Source organism: Hyperoodon ampullatus (assembly GCF_949752795.1).
Source record: "Hyperoodon ampullatus genome assembly, chromosome: 2".
Taxonomy (NCBI): domain Eukaryota; kingdom Metazoa; phylum Chordata; class Mammalia; order Artiodactyla; family Ziphiidae; genus Hyperoodon; species Hyperoodon ampullatus.
In genome coordinates this window covers 165,012,687-165,032,980 of record NC_136915.1, presented here as the reverse complement: position 1 = coordinate 165,032,980, position 20,294 = coordinate 165,012,687, and the positions used below count along the sequence as shown (strand labels likewise).

General features: G+C 35.4%; 1 protein-coding gene across 1 annotated transcript in view; it reads right to left on the bottom strand.

Annotated features, from left to right (window-relative positions):
- The window catches only part of COP1 (COP1 E3 ubiquitin ligase), a gene marked incomplete at its 5' end in the record, with an annotated part of 242,055 nt that overhangs the window by 63,653 nt on the left and 158,108 nt on the right, over positions 1-20,294 (bottom strand). The window contains 3 exons of the mRNA XM_079698724.1: positions 2,893-3,009; positions 19,625-19,706; positions 20,096-20,204. Coding sequence (XP_079554850.1) covers positions 2,893-3,009; positions 19,625-19,706; positions 20,096-20,204 — 308 coding nt within the window. The remainder of the gene's footprint in view (positions 1-2,892; positions 3,010-19,624; positions 19,707-20,095; positions 20,205-20,294) is intronic.

Below are 20,294 nucleotides of genomic sequence, written 5' to 3'. Positions count from 1 at the left end.
AAACAGAAATAAAGATCAATGGAACAGGATACAAAGCCCAGAGATAAACCCACGAACCTACGGTCAACTAATCTATGACAAATGAGGCAAGGATATACAATGGTGAAAAAACAGTCTCTTCAATACATGGTGCTAGGAAAACTGGACAGTTACATGTAAAATAATGAAATTAGAACACTCCCTAACACCATACACAAAAATAAACTCAAACTGGATAAGAGACCTAAATGTAAGACCAGACACTATAAAACTCGTAGAGGAAAACATAGGAAGAACACTCTTTGACATAAATCACAGCAAGATCTTTTTTGATCCACCTCCTAGAGTAATGGAAATAAAGAGAAAAATAAACAAATGGGACCTAATGAAACTTAAAGGCATTTGCACAGCAAAGGAAACTACAAACAAGATGAAAAGACAACCCTCAGAATGGGAGAAAATATTTGCAAATGAATCAACGGACAAAGGATGAATCCCCAAAATATATAAACAGCTCATGTAGCTCAGTATTAAAAAAACAAACAACCTAATCCAAAAATGGGCAGAAGACCTAAATAGACATTTCTCCATAGAAAACATGCAGATGGCCAAGAAGCACATGAAAAGCTACTCAACATCACTAATTATTAGAGAAATGCAAATCAAAAAACTACAATGAGATATCACCTCATACCAGTCAGAATGGGCATCATCAGAAAATCTACAAACAACAAATGCTGGAGAGCGTGTGGAGAAATGGCAACCCTCTGGCAGAGTTGGTGGGAATGTAAATTGATACAGCCACTATGGAGAATAGTATGGAGGTTCCTTCAAAAACTAAAAATAGAACTACCGTATGACCCAGCAATCCCACTACTGGGCATATACCCTGAGAAAACCATAATTCAAAAAGACACATGCACCCCATATTAATTGCAGCACTATTTACAATAGCCAGGGCATGGAAGCAACCTAAATGCCCATCGACAGATGAATGGATAAAGAAGATGTGGCACATATATACAATGGAATATTACTCAGCCTTAAAAAGAAACAAAACTGAGTTATTTGTTGTGAGGTGGATGGACCTGGAGTGTGTCATACAGAGTGAAGTAAGTCAGAAAGAGAAAAACAGTACCATATGCTAACACATATATATGGAATCTTAGAAAGAAAAAAAAAAAGAAGGTTATGAAGAACTTAGGGGCAGGACAGGAATAAAGATGCAGACGTACAGAATGGACTTGAGGACACGGGGAGGGGGAAGGGTAAGCCCGGACGAAGTGAGAGAGTGGCATGGACTTATATATACTACCAAATGTAAAACAAATAGCTAGTGGGAAGCAGCCTCATAGCACAGGGAGATCATCTCAGTGCTCTGTGACCACCTAGAGGGGTGGGATAGGGAGGATGGGAGGGAGTCGCAAGAGGGAGGGGATATGGGGATATATGTATACGTATAGCTGATTCACTCTGTTATAAAGCAGAAACTAACACACCATTGTAAAGCAATTATACTCCAATAAAGATGTTAAAAAAGAAATAAAAACTCATAACCCCAAAAAAAATGATGGCCATTGGTGAGTATGTTTATAATATTAAACACTCAAAAAGCTACTCTAATTAAATGACTGATAAAATATTAATTAATAATAATAACTAAGTAATTATTGAGCATCATGTTCGAAGAGCTTTACAGACAGTATCTTCCTTTCATAATCATCGTAAGAGACCCAAAAGGCTATCTCTATTTTAAAGATAAGGAACTTGGGGAGAGAAGTTAATCAATTTGCCCAAAGTAACATTTCTAGTCAGAGACAAAACAGGGATTTAAATAAGGGAATAATAGGTCCCAATGGAAAAGAGCAGCATGTGGGGGGGAAAAATCTATCTGCTAATGAAAAGAGAATTCTACCCACTGATACATGTTCATCCATACCCTCCGGGAATTTAATTATGAAATTATGTCAGTATGCAAGTGAAATAAATAGTAAGTTGGAATAAGGAAAAGATGTTATGACAAATTAAGATTTAAATTTACCTTTTTAAAAGGTAATATTGTGTTCATGATATGGTGCTAGATTATTGTTGTTATTTTTTTTTACTCAAGATTATCAATAAAAAAAGGAATCAAGAATCAAGGAGATTTAACAATGCTAAAGTTAAATTACAGGTGTTTACTGCTTTAGTAAACATTCAAGGTAGGAATTCAGATATAGAAAACAAAGGAATTATGAGTAAAAGTGACCATATAATTTATCTTCCAACCCATAACACTTTTGAGAATGAAAGAAAGCCCTATCAGTAATTATGATGGTAAGACAAATATAATATAAACTAGGACTGCTCCAGGCAAATCCAGACATTTGGTCACCCTAGTTAAGAAAAATACTTTAACAAAAAATTCTTTGGTATGATTTTTTTTTTGAGTACTTAGTATGTTAGCATGTACTCCACAATACAAGACTTTATCTGTCTTATTCACTGCCCCTAGATGGGTGCTTTGTGTACAGTAGGCACTCAATAAATAATTGTTGAAGGAATTATTAGGTTTCCTTTAATTAAAAAAAAAAAAAGGTTTCCTGTGTCTAAACAATACAGCTTCATTGTTTAAACATCATTATGACCTAAGTTTGTAAACAAATAAGCATTATTCATGCATGCAAAGACTCAGAGGAACAACAAGAAAAATAATCAACAAACCCATCTCTATGTATTAGACATGGGAGACAGAACACTGAAATTAAGGCACAGCAATTAATGAGTAAAAATGGCATACCACATAGTTCTAATTTAGAGTATAACAATGAAAATAAAGTTTAAACCTACAAAGAAACTTATTCATTTTAAAACGTTCTTTTATCTTAGTCATGAAAACCAACAACAAAAGAAGACAAATCTTTCATTTCTTACCTGCACAGCCGAAAGCCAGATGGTATCTAGAAGAGGGGCTGAATTTAACACAGCACACGTTAGCCTTCGCCTCAATGCTTGCCACCGAGTTGTCTAGGTTGGTAGACCATAGCTTCACTAAGAGTAAGGAACAATAAAAATGAAAATAAACAATACATAGGCCAATGCTTCTGTAACTGAGAAAGTCTGCTTATTGCTACAGCTGTCTTTTCATGTTCATCTAAGCATTTTGGTTTACTAGGATCAAAAATGTTGAACCTGAATGAATGAATAATAGAACAGTATATTTAAACCAACAGAGCTTAGTTTCAAAGTCAGAAAATATTATATAATCAATATATCTCATAACTAAGGCATGAAAGACAGGTTAAAAAAAAGCAATCTGAAATACATGTGTATTTGCCTTAGTATTCTTTAAATAGTGTGTGTGTGTGTGTGTGTGTGTGTGTATGAGTAGGGCAACTACATGGTTTATCGTCCAACCTATTACACTTTTGAGAACCTCACATACACACACATTTTCACATGTATGATATATATCAGACTGTATATAAGATATATACACAAATATCTTTTAAAGTACCTGGGAGCAGTTCTTATTTCATCTTTCAATTAAGAATTCCATGATTTTAAAATTTTACATGGGAACTTAGTTGTATGACTTAGTACGTCTAAAGTAACAGATGACAGAATTGCTTAGCTGAACTTTAAAATTTTGCTTTAATATTTGATATTTAGTCCATTCCAATGCTATATATTGAGATTTCTAAGGATTAGGGAGTGAAAACCTGACTGATCAGAGCAGGTCAGATCTGAAAACAGAAGTATAAAAGTGAGATGTTATCTTGTGAGTTACCAGAGCAACCATATCATTTTTAAACAAAAATGTCTTAGTAGACACTAGAATACAAATAGACTTTCAAGATATAGGTTACGATCCTGGTTCCACATTAGGATTAATAACAAACATTAACGATAACAACAACAAAAGCCTTCCTAACCCATCGTTCTATGGGTCCCAATGTCTCGTCAGGACTGTGCCCAGATGGGGTCCAGGTATTGGCGGTTTTTTAAAAAGCTCTCTGGGGGCTTCCCTGGTAGCGCAGTGGTTAAGAATCCACCTGCCAGTGCAGGGGACACGGGTTCAAGCCCTGGTCCAGGAAGATCCCACGTGCTTCAGAGCAACTAAGCCTGTGCGCCACAGCTACTGACCCTGAGCTCTAGAGCCCGCGAGCCACAACTACTGAGCCCATGTGCCACAACTACTGAAGCCCGCGCACCTAGAGCCCGTGCTCCACAACAAGAGAAGCCACCGCAATGAGAAGCCTGCGTACCGCAACGAAGACCCAACGCAGCCAAAAATAAATAAATAAATAAATAAATATTTAAAAAAAGCTTTCTGAGTGATTCTAATGTGTAAAGCAGAGTTGAAAACCAAAGTATAGAGCTGGAGGCATAATAAAACTTTAGAATCTTTTTAGGATTATTAATACAGTGATCTTTAAATAGGAGTGAAAAACATAAAAATGGTTCCAACAACTACCACTTCTATGAATGTTATTTCATAAGAATAGAGACTTCCTCTGTGTGAACAGGATCATTTATCTTCTATGAATAGAATTTCACAAGAATAGAAAATTTCTTTATGTGAAACCTCTGAATAAAAATGAATCATTAAAAAAAGTTATTTAAAACCTGATGAGTCTATTAGCCTTCCCAGAGAAACGTAAGATACTCATTACTAAAATAAAAAAATAACAATTTTAAATAGAAATGTTTGATTTGTCTCACGCTTTTTTCCAATAGGAATCGTGCTATTTCAGTCAGCATACAATTGTTCAGGCAATTAAGATACACAATTCTGAGATGAGATGGCTAGCTGTAATTAAAAGTCTGCATGCCAAATAGTACTTATAGATTAGAATATCAAGTGGTAGAACTGTACTCTAACAGCGTGGCAAGCCAAAGTTAATCCACAACAAATATTTATGGAGCACCTACTAATCCCATAACCTCACTACTAATCACTAAGAACCTTTACAAACAAAGGTTATATATCAGTGTTTCATGACTATTAAACATGAGTAGTCATAAAAATGAACCAGAACTAACAGAACAACAGCTAACTTAGAAGTGAGGTCTTCTTTTTTATTTCAAAGTAATTTTCTCAATGGAGTAATCATTTACATTTTAAAAATAAGACATAATGGTAACCACCATGGTTATAATTTTCAACACATAAAATATTAGAATCTAATATAACTGTCTGAACTGTAAGGATACCTAAGGTTTAAAATACTATAAAGATACACTGAATATATAAAGCATAGAAAAGAAAAATGCACAAGGAATATAATACTGTTATTAAGTTATTAGTTATTAAATAGAACAGGTATTGTGGGTTAAATTGTTTTCCCCAAAAAGATATGTTGAAGTCCTAACACTAGGTACCTATGAGTGTCAACTTATTTTGAAATAGGGTCTTTACAGATGTAATCAAGTTAAGATGAGGTCATACTGGAATAGGATGGGCCCTAAATCCAATAACTGATGTCTTTATAAGGCGAGGGAGACTTGGCTACAGAGGCAAAGAGTGAAGAAGGCGATGTGTAGAGAGAGGCAGAAATCGGATGCAGCTACAAGTAAAAGAATGCCAAGGACTGCTACGTAACCACCAGGAGCTAGGAAGGCAGCAAGGACGGCTTCTTCCCTAGAGTCTTCAGAGGGAGAATGGCCTCGCCAATACCTTATTCCGGGCTTCTAAGCCTGTAGTACTGTGAGAGAATAAATTTCTATTGTAGGAGCCAGGCAGGTAGTGGTACGCTGCTATGGCAGTCCTAGGGAACTAATACAACAGATATGATGAAATAACATTAAAATCAACTTAATATCCTAAGATAACATCATAGGTCAAAAGGTAAAATAGTATAATCTTTTGGAGAAAGAAATCAATAAAAGTACCGGAAGAAAATGTCTAAGACTGGGAATTCCCTGGCGGCCCAGTGGTTAGGACTTGGCGCTCTCACTGCCAGGGGCCTGGGTTTGATCCCTGTTAAGAGGAAGTAAGATCTGCAAGCTGCGTGGTGTGGCCAAAAAAAAAAAAAAAAGAAAATGTCTAAGACAAACATAAATGAGATGTTCTTCACAATAAGGAACTATGGTTCCTTTCTCCTTAAAAGTCTGATAGTAAGAATTTCTTTTAACTACAAAATTACAGTCTCAACATTTATTGTGAAAATTCCTTTTGGCAAGAAAAAACAAAAGCGATTTTAAAAGAAAATATCCTCAAGGTGAAGAGCTAAGGCAATTAAATCAAACAAAACACACTGCCCTTATTTATATAGTCTCCTGTGACATTCAGCAAAAAATCAAAATAGTGACTCCTAGGAAAATCATGTCAAAATGTAGGAGACTAAAAAAAAAAAAAAATTGTTCTGAGTACTAGCAAGCTGCCTTTAGGAAATGAATTTTTTTACTTATAACTAAGTGTTTTATTACAAGTTTGATTAATGTTAATAGGTAAAGAAAAGATTTTTGTTTTTTTGTTTTTCTGTTTTTTTTGAGTATCACCTGAACCTTACGTCCCATTAAAAAGTCCTGAATTTTAAAAAATCCAACTACCCTAGAGGATTGGTGAGGTTTATCATCTACAGATCTTTTAAAGTCTGGGTTAAACACTCCCTAAGTTCTTTTGTTCAAAATTATTTTTTCCAATAACAGAACACATTACATATCTATAATAATGTCAGTACCAATTTCAATGTGCAGGATTTATGTTTCTGAGCTTTTCAGACTGGGTCCACTGCACATCTATTTGCACAAAGCTTCCTAAGAAAGAATTCATTGTAAAAGATAAAGGAACCAGGCCCAGGAGTTTGACACAGTAAGAAAGCCTGTCTTTAGTGAGAATGTGCAAGTATGGGTATGATTCATATCTGGTACTCCTGAACCCACTTCTGAACTACTGTCTAGATCCTACAGAAAACAGAATGAATTAAAAGGGAGAATGCTGCTTCACCCAAAACTATCATAAACATCTATACTATTTGATAAGTCTAAAAAAGTGTAAAAGATTAAACACAAAGATGTGTACTTTGGCAATGCTAATTATCAAACATAAGTTTTTCTTTTAAACTTCATCAAAGAGAAAACAGGCCTTGTCGCATTAGTTAGCTATTGTTGCACAGCAAATTGCTCCAAAACTTAGCAACTTAAAACAAAATTTACTATGTTACATAGTTTCTGAGAATCAGGAATCTCCAAGCAGCTTGGCTGGGTGCTTTTGGCTCACCGTGTCAAGGCTCAGAGGTCACAGTAAAGCTGAGCTGAAGAATTCGTTTCAAAGTTCACTCAACACAGCTCTTGGCGTGAGGATTCGGTTCCCCACCATTTGGGCTTATGATACAGCTAGCTTCTCCCAAACCAACTGAATGGAAAGAGAATGATGAAGACAGATAAACTAATTTCAGAAGGGACATACCTTCACTTCTACAGTATTCTGGTATCATGCAGACTGGAGCAATGGGGAAGCAGGGGAACTAAACAAGTGTGGGAATAATAGAAGCCAAAGATCACTGGGGTCCATCTGGGATGCTGGCCAACACAAGCCTTTTAATTTCATTTGGATCCAGGAGATATTATACTTAGTAGAGTTATAACTTATGGGAATGATAACTGTTATTATAATGCTGTTTATTTACTATGTTGCAGTTCATTTTTTAGTCCTCTGATGATAAGAAGTGGAAGCATTTCATTCAGTATGAGTTAAGTAAAATTAATTTTTGAAATTTACCAAGATTTCAAATTCAGCACTTTTACATTAACATATACAACTATGAAAATTTGGAATAAATCAGGCTAAACTTAGGGTGTCCTAAAGCCTAAATTCTTCAAACTCATATGTGGAGGGGAAAAAACCTTTAAAGAATGTGCTTATTCTATTTCAAAAGCAAGATTATTTATTGGAAATGACTCTTAGGTTATGTATTTTAAAAGGAAAATACATTTTCCCAAAAGAACTTATAAAATGGCTCATGAAACTCTTTTCTGATTACCTTGCTAGGTACTGATAGTTCTTTAACATGCAAATATGTGCACATATAATTGGAAGTAAACTGTTTTTATTTATTTATTTTTTTAACTTTTTATCTTATAACTGGCTTAGAGAAGTTAGATCAACATGGTTGATCTGTCGGGGAAAAAAGTTCAGTCATAATTTATGAGGAATTAAACTATTGTTAAAATATACAGATCAGAAAAATATCATTTGTAAGGACTGAGTATTTAATTATGCAATGAAAAAATAACTTCCATTGTTAATAATGGTTAAAAATAGATTAAACAACAAATATAAAAAATATTTTTCTGTAAAATACATTAAAAGTAATTTAAAATATTCTTACTATAAAATTATTATAAAGGCTATATTTTATAAGTAAAATCACCAAACAGTCAAGGAGTGATAAATATATTTAAGAAACAGTAAATACAGGCATTCCTGTATTGAGGGTTTTGTTCCAGGCCACCACAATAAAGCAAGTACCATAATAAAGGGAGTCACAAAATGTTTGTTTTCCCAGTACATGTAAAATCCATGTTTACATTATACTGCAGTCTATTAAATGTGCAGTGGCACTGTACCTAAAAAAATTTTTTTACACATCTTAATTAAAAAATATTTTATTGCTAAAAAATGGCAACCATCATCTGAGTCTTTTTACTGGTAGACTGTTTTGCCTCTAAGTTGATGGCTGCTGACTGATCAGAATGGTGGCTGCTGAAGGCTTGGGGTGGCTGCAGCAACTTCTTAAAGTAAGACAGCAGTGAAGTCTGCCCCATCTATTAACTCTTCCTTTCATGAACAATTTCTCTGTTTTCAATTGACTTTGCCCAGATTCATCAGAGGAATCACTATCTATGGCAGATATAGCCTTACAAAATGTATTTCTTAAATAATAAGATTTGAAAGTTGAAATTACTCCTTGATCTATAGGCTGTAGAATGGATGTTGTATTAGCAGGCATGAAAAAACATTAATCTCATTGTCTCTCTCCATCAGAGGTCTTGGATGACCAGGAGCATTGTCAATGAGCAGTACTATTTTGAAAGGAATCTTTCTTTCTGAGCAGGAGGTCTCAACAGTGGGCTTAAAATATTCAGCAAACCATGTTGTAATCAGATGTGCTGTCATGCAGGCTTTGTTGTTCCATTTAAGGAGCACAGGCAGAGTGGATTTAGCATAATTCTTAAGGGCCCTACAATTTTCAAAATGGCAAATGAGCACTGGCTTCAGTTTCAAGTTAGCAGCTGCTTTAGCCCCAACAAGAGTCGGCCTGTCCTTTAAAACTTTGAAACCAGGCACTGACTTCTTTTCTCTAGTTATGGAAATCCTAGATGGCATCTTCTTTCAATATAATACTGTTTCATCTACATTGAAAATATGTTGTTTAGTGGAGCCACCTTCATTATCTTAGCTATATCTTCTGGATAATTTGCAACAGCTTCTAATCAGCACTTGCAGCTTCACCATGCACTTTTATGTTGTAAAGACAGTTTCTTTTCTTAAACCACATGAGCCAACCTCTGCTAGCTTCAAACTTTTCTTCTGCAGCTTCCTCACCTCTCTCAGCCTTCACAGAATTGAAGAGAGTTAGGGCCTTGCTCTGGATTAGGCTTTGGGAATTAAGGGAATATTTGATCTTCTATCCAGACCACTAAAACTTCTTTATATCAGCAGCAATAAGGCTATTCCACTTTCTTATCATCCATGTGTTCACTGGAATAACACTTTTAATTTCCTTCAAGAACTTCTCCTTAGCATTCACAACTTGGCTAAGTGTTTGGTGCAAGAGGCCTAGCTTTCAGCCTATCTTGACTCTCAACATGCCTTCTTCACTAACCTTAATCACTTCTAGCTTTTGATTTAAAGTTAGATGTGCCACATGAAAAGATGCTCAGCATCATAACTAATTATTAGAGAAATGCAAATCAAAACAACAATGAGGTACCACCTTACAGTGGTCAGAATGGCCATCATCAAAAAATCTACAAATAACAAATGCTGGAGAGGGTGTGGAGAAAAGGGAACCCTCCTACACTGTTGGTGGAAATGTAAGTTGGTGCAGACACTATGGAAAACAGTATGGAGGTTCCTCAAAAAACTAAAAATAGAGTTGCCATATGATCCAGCAATCCCACTCCTGGGCATATATCTGGACAAAACTATAATTCAAAAGGATACATACACCCCTATGTTCAAAGCAGCAGTATTCACAATAGTCAAGACATGGATAAAATCTAAATGTCCATCAACAGAGGAATGGATAAAGAAAATGTGGTGTATATATATATACAATGGAATACTACTCAGCCATAAAAAAGAATGAAATAATGCCACTTGCAGCAACATGGATGGACCTAGAGATCATCATACTAAGAGAAGTGAGAAAGAGAAAGACAAATACCATATGACATCACTTATATGTGGAATCTAAAGTATGACACAAATGAATTTACCTACAAAACAGAAACAGACTCATAGACTTAGAGAACAGATTGGTGGTTGCCAAGGGGGAGGGGAATGGGAGAGGGATGGAGTTGGAGGCTGGGGTTAGCATATGTAAGCTATTATATATAGGATGGATAAACAATAAGGTCCTATACTGTATAGCACAGAGAACTATATTCAGTATAGTTAAACCATAATGGAAAAGAATATGAAAAAAAATGTATATATATGTATAACTGAATCACTTTGCTGCATAGCAGAAATTAACACAAACATTGTAAATCAACTATATTTCGATTTATAAAAAATAAATAAATAATAAAGTGAGATGTGCAACTCTTCTGTTCACTTGAACAATTAGAGGCCAACAGAGGGTCATTAACTGGCCTAATTTCAACATTGTTATGTCTCAGGGAATAGGGAGGCCTGAGGAGAAGAAGAGAGACAGAGGAACGGACAGGGGTGGAGCAATCAGAACACACACTACGTTTATTGATTAAGTTTGCCATCTTATATAGGTGCAGTGTGTGGCACTCCAAAACAATTACAATAGAAACACCAAAGATCACTGATAACAGATCATCATAACACATATAAAAATATTGGAAAAGTTTGAAATTTTGTGAGAATTACCAAAATGTGACAGATAGACATGAAATGAGCAAAAGCTGTTGGAAAAATGGCGCCAATAGACTTGCTCTATACAGGGTTACAATAAACCCTCAATTTGTAAAAAACATAGTATCAGCAAGGTGCAATAAAACGAGGTATGCCTGTAACACTTTTGAGAAAGGCTTAAATGCATTTGGGAATGTTAGTACCAACCAAGACAGAGTAATCTGTCAGTCTCTCTCACTGTGAGTTTACTCTGGACAATTATCAAGAAAACAGAAAGTGACTCTCTGAGGAATGTGAATAATAAGGAAAACCAATCATTCGGGGGAGGAAATTCAAGACTTAAGAAGTGACCAACATGGAGGTGAGAATACCGTTTTGTTCCTCCCTCTATTCTCCCATAGAGAGGCAAAGTCAGTGCCTCAGTCAGCAAAAACTAAGGAAAATCCCTGTGTATCCGGTCATAAGACTAATAAAAGGGGTTCTTGCAAGCCAGAGGTTTGGGAGTAATTTTCATTGTTTTTCTTTTGTTTCATCCTTTTTCTCTTTCAACTTTTCCCCAAGGGAGGGCTTTAGTCACAGAGCTGCATCAGTATGGGAAGCAAATGCACCAAAAGAAACTCCATCTCCATGGCCATAAAAAGGAGTAACTCATCTGTACAGAAAACCCTACTTTCTTGAGAAACCCTCAGTAAAAAAGACTCTGGGGGATGAAGAGTGTGCAGGAGAAACTTCAAAAAGAAAGCACTGGAAAAGGAGATCCCATATTTCTGTGTATGAACAGCATAAGTCTTGTAGTTACTTCTGAGTTCTATGTGCAAGATGGACACAAAGTAGAATGGCAGAGGCTATGAGCACTGAACTACGTTTGAAAAGACCTACTTATTTCCAGATTAACCTCTGACTGGCATATGCATCAGACAAACCAATGGAGCACAGCAAAGGCTTTGAAAACTGACCTGACAGTAAAACAACCACTCACACAGGCAAGATAGAACTTACAGTCAAAATCTAAACCAACTGGTTGCCCAATTTAAAAAAACAAAACAAAGCACTCTCCAGAAAATCTGAACAATACCCACAGTTGTACAAAATAATATTCAAAATGCTTAACATATAACCTCAAAATAACTCAACATACAAAAATCCTGGAAAATGTGAAGAATTTTCAAAGGAAGATGCAATCAACAGAGCAATGCTATAAAACAGATGTTAAAGCAACTATTGTAACTACGTTCCATGGGGTAAAAGTAATAAACACATTTAAAATTAATGGAAAGATAGATGTACTCAGAAGAGATATAGAAACTATGAAAAAGGACAAAATAGAAAATTTTAAAACAATTACAGTAATTTACATAAAAGATTCACTGAGGTAAATTCATAGCAAAAGGGAGATGGACACATAAAAGTTAGTGAACGAGAAGACAGAAGACAAATTACTCAATCTGAAGAAAGGAAAAAATATTGACAAGAAAAGGACAGAGTCTCAGGGACCTATAAGACAAAATAAAAAGGTTTAACATTCATGCAGTTGGAATCCCAAAGGAGAAAAGAATGAAATTACTGGTTTGATGAATATCTAACAAAGCAGTGTCAGAAGAAAGAATATCAATAGGGATGAAGAGTGACATTAAATACTGATAAAAGGGTCAGTTCACCAAGAAAATATAACATGTCTAAATGTTCCTGACCCTAACAATAGAGTTTCCCCCCAAAATGAGGCAAAACACCCTCCTCCCCAAGATAACTGAGAAGAGAAATAAAACTAGATTTCAACACTCCTATTTCATAATTAATAAAACAAGGAGACCAAAAAAGGGGGGAAATAGAAAACCAAAAAAATATTCTCAACAAGATTGATCTGACACTTATAGAACACTCCATCAAACAGGAGAGTATAGATTTTTTCAATGCACTTGGAATATTTACCAAGGTAGATTGTATTCTGGGCCACAAAACAAATCATAACAAATTTAAAAGGATTAAAATTATATAAAAATATGTTCTCTAATTATAAAAGAATTAAGCTATAAATCGGTAACAGTAAGAGCTCTGACATTTTTTTAAAAAGATGGAAAATGTTAAAATATTTTAAAATAATTCTTAGCCAAGCAAGACAATCACAAGAGATATTAGATGTAATTTTATTTATTTATTTTTATATTATTTATTTATTTATTTTTTGGCTGTGCCGTGCGGCATGTGGTTCTCTGACCAAGGATCAAACCTGTGCCCCCTGCAGTGGAAGCATGGAGTCTTAACCACTGGACCACTGGGGAAGTCTCAGATGTAATCTTAAATTGAATGAAAAACACATTATATGAAAATCTCTGGGATCAGTTAAAGTAGTGCTTAAAGGGAAATGTATAACAAAAAATATTTATATTAGAAAAGATAAATGCTCAAATCAATGACATAAACTTCAAATGTAACAACCTAGAAAAAGAAGAAATGAAACCCAAAGCAAGAAGAAAAAATTAATGGACAAACATCAATGAAACTGAAAAGAGAAAAACAGAAAAACCAATAAAATCAGTTAGATATTTGAAAAGATCAATAAGATTGATAAACCTAACATCACACTGATCTAAGTACATAAATAATAAGAAAAGAAAGGACACAAAATACCAATTCCTGAAAGATACAAACTACCAAAACTCACTCAAAAAGAAATAGATTAATTGAACAGTCCTAAATCTACTAAAGAAATTAAGTTCTTAGTTAAAAGCTTCAAACAAAGAAAACTCCAGGACAGAAAGCTTCAATGACAAATTCTACCAAACATTTAAGAATTAAAACAGTAACAATTCTAAATAATCACTTCCCTCCACCCACACCACCCAGGGGTACACACACAGAAAAGGAAAATCATTTTAGGAGGCCAGCATTATCCTGATACAAAAAGACATTACAAGAATAGAAAAATAACCCTCATAAACATAGATGTAAAAATCCCCCCCAAAAAATTAGCAAATCAAATCTAACAATATAGAAAAGACAGATAATACATCATGACCAAGATGAGGTTTTTCTTGGAAATGTAAGCCTACCTCAAGATTTGAAAACAGATCATTACAGGGCTTCCCTGGTGGTGCAGTGGTTAAGAATCTGCCTGCCAACACAGGGGACACGGATTTGAGCTCTGGTCCAGGAAGATCCCACATGCAGCGGAGCAACTAAGCCCGTGCGCCACAACTACTCAGTCTGCAATCTAGAGCCTGCGAGCCATAATTACTGAGCCCACGAGCCACAGCTACTGAAGCCCGCATACCTAGAGCCCATGCTCTGCAACAAGAGAAGCCACTGCAATGAAAAGCCTGCGCAGCACAACGAAGAGTAGCCCTCCCTTGCCGCAACTAGAGAAAGCCCACGCACAGCAACAAAGACCCAACACAGCCAAAATAAATAAAATAAAATAAATTAATTAAAAAAAACCCAGATCATTATAGTTCATGGTATTGAAAAACAATAGAATCATCTCAATAGATACAGAAAAAGCATGACGAAATTCAACATCCATTCATGATAAAAAATTCTCAGCAGGGGCTTCCCTGGTGGCACAGTGGTTGAGAGTCCGCCTGCCGATGCAGGGGACATGAGTTCGTGCCCCGGTCCGGGAGGATCCCACATGCCGTGGAGTGGCTGGGCCCGTGAGCCATGGCCGCTGAGCCTGTGCGTCCGGAGCCTGTGCTCTGCAATGGGAGAGGCCACAACAGTGAGAGGCCCGCGTATCGCAAAAAAAAAAAAAAAAAATCTCAGCAAACTAGAACAGAACTTCCTTAACTTGACAAAAAAAAATGCCCAATGCAAAACCTAAATCTAACATCATATTAATGATGAAAGACTATAAGCTTTCCCCATAAGATCAGGAACAAGACAAGGATATTTGCTGTCACCACTCTTGTTCTGGAAGTTCCTGCAAGTACAATAAAGCAAGAAAAAAAAAGAAAGGCACACATGTTGAAAATGAAAAGGTATTAATGTTTCTGTTTGCCAACATGATTGGCCCAAGGAATCTCCACACATAATCTCTTAAAAGTAAAGAGTGCAGTCAAAAGTGAGAGAGTGGCATGGACATATATACACTACCAAACGTAAAATAGATAGCTAGTGGGAAGCAGCCGCATAGCACAGGCAGATCAGCTCGGTGCTTTGTGACCACTTAGAGGGGTGGGATACGGAGGGTGGGAGGGAGGGAGACGCAAGAGGGAAGAGATATGGGAACATATGTGTATGTATAACTGATTCACTTTGTTATAAAGCAGAAACTAACACACCATTGTAAAGCAATTATACTCCAATAAAGATGTAAAAAAAAAAAAAGTAAAGAGTGCTTTAGCAAGGTTGTTGAAATGTAATTTATATTTAAAAATCAATTGTTTTTTGATAAACTAGTAAAAAATGAATGGATATTAATATTTTAAATACCATTTTCAATAGCACCAAATATTAAACTATTTAGTTGTAATAATGTGCAAGATCTGCATTCAAAAACTACAAAACAATAAAACTATGATAAGAGAAATCCAGAAAGGACTAAATATGAAGAGATAAACCATGTTCATGGAATGGAAGTCTCAGTACATTAAGATATCAACTCATCCCATATTAATCTATAGATTCAATGCTATCTCAATCAAAATCCCAGCAGGATTTTCTGTAGGTACTGGCAACTTGATTCTAAACTGTTTATGGGAAAGCAGAGAAAGTAAAGAGCTAAAATCATTTTCAAGAACCAAGATGAAGGATTCACACTAAATGATTTCAAGACTTAAGCTACAAATCAAGACAATGTGGTATAGTAAAAGAAGAAATACATAGATCAATGTAGAATCTAAAAAATGTCACACCCTTCTATCAGAAATGGACAGATACAGCAAACAGAAAATCAGGACACAGTTGAACTCAACAACACCATAAATCAACTGAATATAATTGATATCTACATACTACTTTATCCAACAACAGTAGGATACACATTCTTCTCAAAGTCACATGCAACATTCATCCATTCTGGGCCATAAAATACACCTTAACAAATTTAAAAGAATGGAAAACATACAATGTATTTCTTAGACCACAATGGAATTATACTTGGAGATCAAACAACATGCTTCTAAGTAATACATAAGTCAAATAAAAAACCTCAAGCGAAATTTAAGAATATTTTGAACTAAATGAGAATGAAGATATAACTTATCAAAATCTGTGGGATGCAGCACTCAAAGGAAAATTTATAGCATTGAATGCACATATTAAGCAAAGAAAAAAGATGCAAAATCAATCATCTGAGCTTCCAATTTAGGAAACTAGAAATAGAAGAGCAAATTAAATCTAAAGTAAGCAGAAGGGAAGTAATAAAAATTAGAGCAAAAGTCAATAAATTAAAATCAGGAAGTCAACAGAGAAAACCAATGAAACCAAAAGCTGGTTTGAAAAGATCAATTAAATCGATAAGCCTCAATGCAATCTGTAACAAAATCTCAATGAAGTTTTTTTGCAGAAATAGAATGAAATCCATCCTAAAATTTATGTGGAATCTTAATAGACCTAAAATAGCCAAAACAATTTGGAAAAAGAGGAAAAAATAATGGAAGACTCACTTCCTGATTTCAAAACAAAGCTACAGTAATCAAAACAGTATGGTAGTGGCATAATGACAAATATATAGACCAATGGAAAAGAATAGAGTCCAAAAATAAGCCCTCACAGATATGATAAAATGATTTTTAACTAGGGTGCTAAGACTTTTCAATGGAGAAAGGACAATCTTTTCAACAAGTGGTTCTGGGAAAACTGGATATTCACATGTAAAAAATGAAGTCAGACCCTTACTTTACACCATATACAAAAGTGAACTCAAAATGGATCAAAGACACAAATGTAAGAGCTAAAACCATAAAACTGTTAGACAGAAACATAGGCCATAAGATTTATTACATTGGATTTAGCAATGACTTCTTGAATATGACACGAAAGGCACAGGCGACAAAAGAAAAAAATAGGCAATTTGGAATTCATCAAAATGAAAAAATTGTGTGCATCAAAGCACACTATTAATAAATCATATATAATGGAGATTTGATAATCATGATAAGGGATTAATATGCAGAATACATAGAGAACTCCTAAAACTCAATAACAACAAAACCCAATTAAAAAATTGGCATAGGACTTGAATAAACCTTTCTCCTCAGAAGATATACAAATGGCTAATAAGCACATGAAAAAATGTTCAACATCACTATCATTGGGGGAATGCAAGCAAAGCAAAACCACAGTAAGATACCACTTCATACCCATTAAAATCATTATTAAAAAAAAGGAAAAATAAAAGAACAGGTATTGGCAAGGATGTGGAGAAATGGAAATAGTTGGGTACTATTGGTGGGAATATAAAATGGTGCAGCCATTGTGGGAAACAGAATGGCAGTTCCTAAAAAAATTAAGTATGTATCATATGATCCAGCAATTCCATTTCTGAGTATATACCCAGAAGAACTTAAAGCAGGGATATGAAGAGATATTTTGCCATTCATGTTCATAGCAGCATTATTCACAATAGCCAAAAAGGGGAAACAACCGAGTGTCTATCCATCAACGAATGAAACAAAATGTGGTATATTCACACAATAGATTATCTTTCGGTCTTATAAAAGAACAAAATTCTAACACGTGCAACAACATGGATGAACCTAGAGGACATTATGCTAAGTGAAATAAACCAGTCACAAGAAACAGAAATTAGAAAGGTGATTGCCAGGGGCTGGTGAAGGGGGAATGGGAAGTTACTGCTTCAGTAAAACAGAAACAGCTTCTGAAACAGAGTTTCAGGTTTGCAATACGAAAAAAGTTCTATGGATTGACAGTGGTGAAGGATGCACAACAATGTGAAGGTACTTAATGCCACTGAACAGTATACTTTAAAATGGTTAAAATGGTTTCTTTTATGTGTATCTTAACACAATTTAAAATCAAGGGACTTCCCTGGTGGCGCAGTGCTTAAGAACCTGCCTGCCAATGCAGGGGACACGGGTTCAATCCCTGCTCTGGGAAGATCCCACATGCCACAGAGCAACTAACCCCGTGTGCCACAGCTACTGAGACCACGTGCCACAACTACTGAAGCCCATGCACCTAGAGCCCGTGCTCCGCAACAAGAGAAGCCACTCCAATGAGAAGCACACGCACTGCAATGAAGAGTAGCCCCCGCTTGCCACAACAAAGACCCAACGCAGACAAAAATAAATTAAAAAAAATAAAATCAGTAAGTAATTTTTAAAAAATGTCTTCCTACTTAAATTGCTCTTCCTGCTTAAATTACTTCTATTTTCCTGAGGAAGTACGCAAGTATTCTCAATAAAGGCTACCCCACTACATTATTAAAAAAAAAAAAAGTTTAATGAAACTTTGTATTCCAACAAAAAAATGTCAATTGTAGCGCAATGTTCTAAATAATTCCGAAATTCGAAGATAATTTCTTAAAGCAATTGCGAAGCAAAGTATTACAATCTATATATACTGTGGGTAAACAACTTGCTACTTTCTGATCTAGAACTTTTTGGGGGTTAAGCCAGTCATGTCATTTCCCTTTTACAGAATAGGACAGGTCTATCATTGTGAAATAAAGTTTTCAATGGTAGAGCCACCCTTGCCTATCTATCCACTAGTCTGCAAGTTACATGTTGAAAAGCAGGAAAGGGCAAGGAAATTAAGGCTACTAACTCTAAGATAAAAGAAACCTGTTAACAGGGCTTTATAAATCTAATGATGAGAAGAACCAGGCCAAAACAAGGTTAACAGAAAAGAATGAATAGTAAAGATGGATATACCAAAAAAAAAAAAAAATAGAAGAGAGGTCAATTAAATTGGCAGAAAGAGGGCTTCCCTGGTGGAGCAGTGGTTAAGAATCTGCCTGCCAATGCAGGGGACACGGGTTCGAGCCTTGGTGCGGAAAGATCCCACATGCCATGGAGCAACTAAGCCCATGCACCACAACTACTGAGCCTGCGCTCTACAGCCCGCAAGCCACAACTACTGAGCCCACATGCCACAACTACTGAAAATAGTAGTAGATGCCCGTGCGTCTGGAGCCCGTGCTCCACAACGAGAAGCCATGACAATGAGAAGCCCGTGCACCGCGACGAAGAGTAGCCCCCGCTCACCACAACTAGAGAAAGCCCGCACACAGCAATGAAGACCCAACACAGCCAAAAATAAATAAATAAATTTATATTAAAAAATAAATTGGCAGAAAGAGATGTAGAATTTTTGCCTTGAAACATGATAAACTTCATGAAAAGATTTTGGTATGCAGTCAGAATTTAATATAATTCAAAATACAGAGATGTCTAAAATTCATTTCATGGTATATATAAAGGAACTGGTTATAAAAATGTCACAGTGTGGCATGAACCCAGAAAACATTATCATAATGAAGATGCAGCATATTCATTTTTCTTTCACTCCAAGAAATATAGATTTTTGTGCTAAGTAGATTATGTTTAGAATAATCAGTAATCACAAAGGATTGTTATGAGTTTCAATAAATATCTGCATCTCTGTCAGTAAAAGGAATTAAGTTGGGGGAGGGAACTCAAATAGTACCTTTTGCATCATCAGAACCCGAAGCCAAGAGTTTAGGATCCATCAAATTAAAGTCAACACTCCAACACCTTTTCTCATGCTCCTGGATGGAGAAGGAAGACAAAGTAGTCTCAAACAGAATATAGATCTTAAAATAAATAAAGCAAAACAAACAAACAAACTTGATACCAATTTATCACTATGGTGGGAGGGAAAAGAACTGGCTATGAAAACAAATGAGATGCAAAGTAGCTCCTAAACTTTTTATATACACATTTACAAAATTATTGCTTTTGGAATTTCATTTGATACATTCTACAAATGCAAAAAGTCTGAAGAGATGCTTCAGAGAAGCATCTCTTTGTAAATACATAGGTATAGAAAATGCTAAATAATGACTTTAAATTTGTAACTAAAAAACACATGGAGCTCTACAATTATTAAAAAGTGAAAATGTGATTCTTAAAACAAGTAACTAGTATCCTTATTTACCTGATAGACCTTTGACCTCTGTCCTGTGAATCCATCCCATAGGATGACGGTGCCTTCATAATCACTGCTGGCTAACAGGTTCTTATGGTAACTACTCCAACTGATACAGCTGAAAGAAAGGAATACTGTTAAGCCTCATTTTACATAAAAATAAATAACAATGGGTACAAAAAATTTTGATGTGTTCAGAAAGATTAAA